Source organism: Helobdella robusta (assembly GCF_000326865.2).
Source record: "Helobdella robusta unplaced genomic scaffold HELROscaffold_15, whole genome shotgun sequence".
Taxonomy (NCBI): domain Eukaryota; kingdom Metazoa; phylum Annelida; class Clitellata; order Rhynchobdellida; family Glossiphoniidae; genus Helobdella; species Helobdella robusta.
Window position 1 is genome coordinate 79,589 of NW_008703839.1, and position 8,443 is coordinate 88,031.

Genomic DNA, 8,443 nt, shown 5'->3' on the forward strand with positions numbered 1-8,443 from the left:
TATTTTGAATTTAATAAACTAAACGTTCACCAAAAAACTTTAGTGAGAAAAATCGAAAAAACGAACTACAAACATATTAACGCCAAACATTCGGTAGAATTTATAGAATATTGTAAATGTATATATATATATATATATATATATATATATATATATATATATATATATATATATATATATATGATGAAGAAAAGGAGACCAAAGAAGATGATCAGCCAATAAAGAAACCTGACACCTAATTCGCATCAAAGTTCAATATATATATATATATATATATATATATATATAGGCTGGAAGGAAACCATAATTGATGCAATTTTGATAAAATTTTAGCGCCAATTACCACGGGAGTCACTTGAACTCTGCGCTAGACTGCGAGAGTTTTATGGGAGTTTTATATATTGTTATATTGTTTTAGATAATGTCCAGAAATAGGCTTCAACATATTTTTAGAGTAATAAAATTCGATTAGGCTTACTCGCTCAGAAAGTCCAGACAAATTGCAACTCATAAGAGAAGTTTTTGAGTTGCGTAATTCCAGTTTGAAAAAAGAAACGTTCAAGTGTGGATTATGTGTAACCGTTATTTAGGCAATACTAACTTCTACATCAAGGTATGATGGCATTTAATTTTGGATTATATGTGATAGTAACACCAATTATTGTTGGAAAACAACAAATATACATTTATGAACTATATAAATTGACATGAAAAAAACCAAGCTTACAGCGGTGTTCTGGATTGATGCATGATTTGCAAAAATTGGAGAAAAACGTTACTTGAGACAATTTTTCTTGCTTGTTTGCCACTAAATAGCAGTTGAATCTCTTTAGTATATTTGAATTTGTTAAAGCATACAAATATAAATTTTTCTGGATAAAGTTTTCAATGCAAACATAAAATGAATCCAATGGCAATTAGTGCTATAAAAAATGTTTTTATTTCCAGGTTTAATGGCATAGATAATCAAGCGCTTAAATTTTAACTGTATACTTTGTACAAGATAATAAACTGTAATTGTTTTTACGACATTTATAAAATATAACTTCTGAAATTATTTTAACGTTAATAAGAATGTATGAAAAAACAAAAAACATAATACATTAAAATAAAAAAACGTATATTACAAAAATTTCAAATGAATAATATTTATTTTTTTCAAAGATTCTAAAGTTGTTACGGATTATTTTTACAGAGCGTAAGTAACGACAATAAGGAATTTTCTATATATGTTATTCTATCTATGAGTCTAATATACACTGAAAGTTATAGACCGCACGTTTCATGAAATCTATTATACTTTATTTTCCATAATGATGATTTTTTCCAATAGTTGACTTTTGAAATTTACACATAATGCAACCAAATATTTACATCAATTTTTGGATATAAATTTATAATCGTTCGTTTTGCTTAAAGGCTGAAGCTTATGAAATGAAGCAGCAAAGCCAGTTGACAACTCATCAGGTTGATCAACTTCGAGAGCAAACATCTTACAAGGATGCTGCTCTGCTGAAAGAACGTCATGGGAATCAACAGTTAATAAAAAATATTGAAAATTACAAAGTAATAATAAATTTTTTATTTTAACAATTTTTGTTCTCTAATTTTTTCATCTCTTTTATGTTTTGTTTTTTTATTTTATTATTTTTTTTTAATTTAAATCTTACCGATTAATTTCATTGTTGTTTTATATTTTGTTATTTTTGTTATATTTTTTGGTACAGGATTTGAATATAAAATTGCGAAAAGTGGTTAAAAAACAATCCTTAGTTATTAAACACAAGGAGCAAGAAAATATTAAACTATTGGATGAAATTGAACAAATTGAACAAAAGAGCATGAGTTTTTTAAAAGAAAGACAAAGGGTTATTAATTGATTAACTTTACTTTCATGTTCAAATGCAGTTAGTCAACCGTGTAGTTTAAAATGTTTAGTTTTAGTTTAAAAATTTATATGTATTTTTCCAAAATTACTCTAACTTTTTTATTACAAGTTTCCCAGCTCCCGAATTCCGCTTTCGACTCCCAAAATTTTTTTTAAATTTTTGCCTTAAAAATGTAAAACAATATTTATGATCAAATATGATATTTTCGAAAACATTTTAGTTTTTATTTATTTACGTTTAAAAAATACTGGAAGGTAGGTAATCAATCCATAGATATAGAAAATTGGTATTAGTTCTTATATCTATGTTTACAATTTTTTGCATTGTTACACAATTATTATTTTTTGTGGCCGAATTTCCATAGATGTAACAAAGCGTTATAAAGATGTAAATTATACTAAGAGGGAAAAATTGACTCTCTATACTGTGGTATGCTAAATTAAGCGAAATAATGTTTTATTCGTCAGCTCAAATTTTTACTTATTCGTTACCAACTTGCACAGTCATGGACCAACAATGTTTTTATTAAGACAAATGCCCCTATCGGCGTTATGGCTCGATGGTTAAAGGCGCCTGGTCTTGCTATTGCAATGACTGGGTTCGAATACAAAGAGATCCCCGCCTATCATATGCAATGTGTATGATGCGTGGTTTGCACGCGTATTCATATACGCTGTGTGTGTTTGTTGTTGAAACCTCTGAAGCAAACGCAAAAGAGAGAGAGAAATCTTTAACCTTTTAACCATTAACCCTATGTTAAAAAACCTTTATGTAGTGCCTTGAGTTATTAGTTGTTTCTGCGCGTATTATTTCATCACCCTGTTGGATCCATTCATTGACAACTCTACTAATCAATCAATCACTCAATCTTCGTTTTGCGTCCAGAGACCCGGTTCCCCGAGGTAGGACGTTGTTTCATTGACAACTCTACTGCTGAAAAAATTTGGTTTATTGATCCCGAGCTTTTTTAAAGATCTTATATTTATGCCCCCTTACTTTTCTGTTCATCTTAAGCTCAAAAAACTTTACTGATTCCAAATTCTCCTTCACAGTGATGATTTGTATGCGTTAATTAAATCTCCTCTTGTCCATCTTTTTTCTTATGTTGTCAAACTACAAACTTTCAATATGTCTTCAAACGACATACCGTGACACTCTTTGATCATTTTCGCGACCCTCTTTGAAATTTTCCAAGCATATGTCTGTCTGTTCTTTTGCATATCTGGATTCCAAAGCTAAACACAGTACTCCAACTTAGGTCGAACCAGGCCTTATATACACTGTATTTTTGAAAATTCGTGTTTACAACGTAAGTAAAAGTAATTTTCAACATTCATTTCCAAAACGTCTGACTGACAATCTTTATGTACAATAAATAGTTGTGTTTTAGCTTGAACAGAAAATATCAAATGAATTTTTCATCTTATACATCACGTTAATATCTGAAAAATTACATTACCATTTGAAGATTATATCTGATAAAAATATTATTGGAAGTCAACTTGTACGACGAAATGATGAAATAGCCTTACTTTATGAAAAGTTGAAACTGCTTGAAGACAAGTTGAACAAAGGCCAAATTGTTTATAATAGAAGACTTGAAGACATACGCATACTTAAAATGGAAGTTCGCAAACTGAGATGTACAAATCTTTACATGTCTAAAGGGTTGGAGACCATGGAAGACAAAAGGCTGGTATATTTTAGATATTTCGTTGACAGTTTTATGTAAATAACAAAATATATTTATTTCAATAATGAGAATGAAATAATGAAAATGTAACTGAACGTTACGTCAATAAAATTTAACAAAATATTTTAATGAATTTTAACTATTTATTTAAAAAAGCAAATTGTTTTTTGAAATTATTAAAAGCAACTTCCTTATTATAGTTTTATAAATAGAAAGTTTTTCTCTTGAAAACTTCGTGTTTACCAAAATCCGGTTCATCTGTTGATAAACTTTAAAATATATATTTAGATACTCACATTGTGTTTTATGTGAAAAAAATTAAATTTGGTGAATTTATAAATGCTTTCATCTCCAGGCGAGAAATATTTAGAATTCAGCAAGAAAATCTTTTAGTCAGAACTAGATGTAAAGTCTTAGAAGATGAGTTGGAAAATCCGTTAAACATCCATAGGTGGAGAAAAATCAAAGTGATTTAAAGCTGTTATTAATTTAGACATTTATTACATTCATTCTATTTATGTCATTCATTCTATTTCTTTATTATTGACATATCACCAAAACAAACATTTTTTATTATTTTGCTATTTTCTTATTCCATCTTGACTTAGTTAGAACTAGTTTTTTTTCAGCTTAATCTTTTTTATTTAATTTTTGAATTTATTAGAATATTAGGATTTTATATACATTGTCATAAGTGTACAACGTTCTGTACAACGTACATGGCGGTTTTAGCTATGGAGAACGGAATGGAGATGGCAACCGCATCCTTGAGTTTGTTGAAAGTCACGGGTTTTGTTTACTGAACACATCAGCCACGCAAATTGATTTCTTCGCTGTCAAGCAACAACACCGAAGGCTATTCAAAAATGTCTTGTATTCAAAAATACCTGGCGAATCATATGTCGCCCAACATAGACACCTTGTGGCAGACCTGGTTGTCGAACTGTCACAACATAAGTCTGAACAAATGCCTCGGAGAATGTGGCATTTGAGATGGTTCTTGAATAAGATGAGATCAAGCTACAGTGGAGAGAATAATTCAACCGTCTGTTAAATGAAACAAATCCCATCAATGTTAACTTTGACGCTCCATCCAACAAAGGTCCGATTCCAGACATCCCGATAGAGGAGCTTACAGAAGCTCTGAAAGCTATGAAGGATGGAAAGGCGGCAGGGCCCTCTGGACTCACAAATGACATTATCAAAGCATCTGGTACTGCAGGTATCCAAACGTTACTACAAATTTGCCGTGAAATCTGGAGAAATTGCTCAATGCCGACTGAATGGAACTATAGCATGACGGTCCCACTATACAAAGGCAAAGGTGATCCATTGAACTGTTCATTATATCGGGGTATACGTCTGTTAGAACACTCCCTGAAAATTGTCGAGAAAATCATTGAAAGAAGATTAACGTCGTGCAATTTCTAGCGGGAAAATCAACAATTGATGCAATTCACATCCTTCGGCAACTGCAAGAGAAGTACCTCGCAAAGCATCAAAAACTATCACACATTTTTGTAGACCTTGAAAAAGCATTTGATCGAGTTCCCCGTGAAGCAATCAGGTGGAGTCTACGTCGACAACTCATTCCAGAATATCTTGTTCGACTTGTGATGGAAATGTATACGAATACTAAGACTCTTGTCAGTAGAACAGTTGGAAACACAGATGCATTTGACATCAGCGTTGGAGTTCACCAAGGCTCGATTCTCAGTCCACTGTTATTTATAACTGTTATGGAAGAAATCACAAAACCGATACGCACTGGTGACATTTGGAATCAAATATATGCTGATGATATCGTTTTAACAGCCACGTCTGAGCAGAATGCAGCACAGATGTTTGAAGATTGGAACATTAGACTCGCCGATCATGGATTCAAAATCAACATCAGCAAAACCAAAGCAATGAACACTGGTGAACCCATCCAATCCACAGCTTCTGGACGATGGCACTGTGTCAGCAGTGTAACCAGTGGTGTCACAAACGTTGTTCAAAAATAATTGCTAATTTATCTAAAGTGTCCAATTTTGTTTGTCCTGTTAGCATCAATCCACGACAACAAATTCGAAATAGCAATGTTTTTGAAGCCATTAAGATAGAGAAAGTCACATCGTTTTAATATCTAGGAGATGTTTTGGATTGTACTGGAACAGCTGAAGCTGCCGTTCGAGCACGCATACATGCAGCCTGGAATAAATAGCATCTCCTTGCCTCTGTATTGATGCGGCGTGACATCCCACTATCACTACGATCAAGGCTTTATAAATCTGTGATACGTCCGGTGTTGTTATATGGTGCAGAAACATGGTCAATCACAACCAAACTGGTACAACAACTTCACCGAACCGATATGAAAATGCTCCGATGGATGCAACGAATTAGTCTGAAGGACCACATCAAATCTACCGAAATCCTGCGTCGTTCTGGTTTAGATGATACAAAGGACGAATGCCGGCAACAACAAATTTTGTCTAGTGAATGAAAACTGAAGACGAATATTATCGTTGGTTTACGGTTCTTATGTATCTTAATCCAAACTACCAGCCAGCAAAATACTAATTCGCAAAAATAAATATCACGTCTGCGACGTATCAATGTATATTTTTACTGATACTGTTGTAAATCAAACCTTTCTACTAGAGATGCACCGGATTCAAGTTTTTCAAATCCGGCCGGAGCCGGACTTGGCCGGATTTAAAATTAAAAAACCGGCTGGAGCCAGGGCCGGATTTTAGTTACCATTTCACATACGTTAGAAAAAATAATCACATAACACCAAGAAAATCACATAACACCAAGCAAATAGTTATTTAATTCAAATATATGAATAAGTTGTGATACGCCAAATTTTGTACACAAAGATCAGCTTATAATTTATGCATAATCCATAAAGAAAATTGTCCAGCTCATCTCACAATTAGTGATGTTAATATTATGTGTCATGTATGCACGTGCACAAGTTATTTTACACAAAGATCAGCTTATAATCTATGCATAATCCATGTTATAGCACAAAGAAAATTGTCCGTCCAGCTCACCGCACAATTAGTGATGTTGTAATTATGTGTCATGTATACCTAGTATACCTAGCCTAACCTTTAACTTACCATGTTCTTAAATTATAAATATATATATATATATATATATATATATATATATATATATATATATAATGTAGCTATATGATCCTTCATGTGCAATTATCAATATATAGTATATACACGTGCACAAGTTCTTTTACACAAAGATCAGCTTATAATTTATGCATAACCCATGTTATAGCATAAAAAAAATTGTCCAGATCACCTCACAATTAGTGATGTTGTTATTATGTGTCATGTATGCCTTTAGCTTAGCCTTTAACTTATTGACATAAAATTAATTGAATTCAATAAAAATTTTTTTTCTGTTTATAACATTTTTAAAAGTTGATAGACGCTTAAATCCGGCCCTAAATCCGGCCACCAAATCCGGCCGGGGCCGGATTCGACCGGATTTCAAAAAAAAGCCGGATTTTGGCCGGAGCCGGGGCCAAACTTCGGTGCATCCCTACTTTCTACCTACTTATTTCGTATCATTGAGTTTGACTGTTCACAATTTTTTACTAAAAAAACTACTTCATTTTCTAACTTTTTCAAAAAGTGAATTTATTATATACAGTTTTATCATGCAGTTAAACATGACCTTATTTTGATTTTAAACAAAATTAACTCCGATTTGACGTATAACTTTAACGTATTTTGTTATCTTGACGAAAGCGATTTCTCCAAAAATTTATATTCTGTTAAATGAGTGTTCGCAAAAATTTGTTCAATAATAAATTTTTAAAAAATAAAACAAGCTTTTAATATTTTTAACAATAAAAAATATAAAGTGTTAACAACTTTTTTTAGATGTTTTGCACATACATAGTAAATAAAATTGCATATATATAGTAAAATACAAAGTAAAATATACATTGTATACTTTGATAAATCTAAATTCAAATTAATCTGAACAAATATATGGCGGCGTGATGGTTAAGATCGCCTGGTGCTGTTTCGCAATAACCAGGTTTGAATATGACAAAAAAATCCCCGCCTCTCACGTGCTTCGTGTGTGATGCGTCATTTAGCATATATTCATATACGATGTTTGGAAGAGTGTAATTGACCTAACCTTTTTTAACCATTAAATAATTATAGTGGTATCAAAATTTGGTCTCTAAAGTCTTTATAGTTATACTAAAATTTTAGCTAGAAGTCAATTTAAATTTGGAAAGATGAAAATAAATTTCAAATAAAATGTTCATTAAGTGTTCAATTTTTTATTTTATTGTAAATAATTATTTGCCATCACTTGCAGGGAAGTGATCCCAGTTTATACGAAATGATATTGAAGATGCAGTGGCTCCAAAAGAGATTGATAAAGAAAACTGAGCTAGTAGTGCAAAAAGAAAAAATAATAATTGAAAAGGACCTATTATATGACGAACTTAAAAAAACAATGGCCCGACAGTCAGGTCCTGAAACGCTTGAAGAGTTAGTTTTTAGCAAAAATTGCTTAAGGAACGCCAACAATAAAATTAAAGTAAATTTCAAATTGCGTTCATCGTTCGTAAACATATAGTTTTAATTTTATAAATTAGTATAAATACATTCACTTCTTTTAAACGATGAATATTTTTTATTCGATAGTAATGTATATTAGTTTGGAATACATTTTACCGAACCGAGTACCAAAAATATCAATAACATGGGTAATACTTATTTCAACATCGATAATAAAATTTTTCATCGGTACTGAATCATTTACCAGACCAAAAAACTGATAATTCACCAATGTTCCAATAGCTAACTGATGTACCGATAATTTA

At 31.5% G+C, this 8,443-nt stretch overlaps 1 protein-coding gene across 1 annotated transcript; it reads left to right on the top strand.

Moving 5' to 3' along the window:
* Positions 1-3,327: 3,327 nt before the first annotated feature.
* HELRODRAFT_75019 (hypothetical protein) lies at positions 3,328-8,196 on the top strand (the record flags this gene model as incomplete). Its single annotated transcript, XM_009014998.1, has 3 exons — positions 3,328-3,610; positions 3,943-4,049; positions 7,933-8,196. Coding segments are annotated over 3 exons (654 nt in total), but the record flags the coding sequence as incomplete, so codon positions are not given.
* Positions 8,197-8,443: the final 247 nt, after the last annotated feature.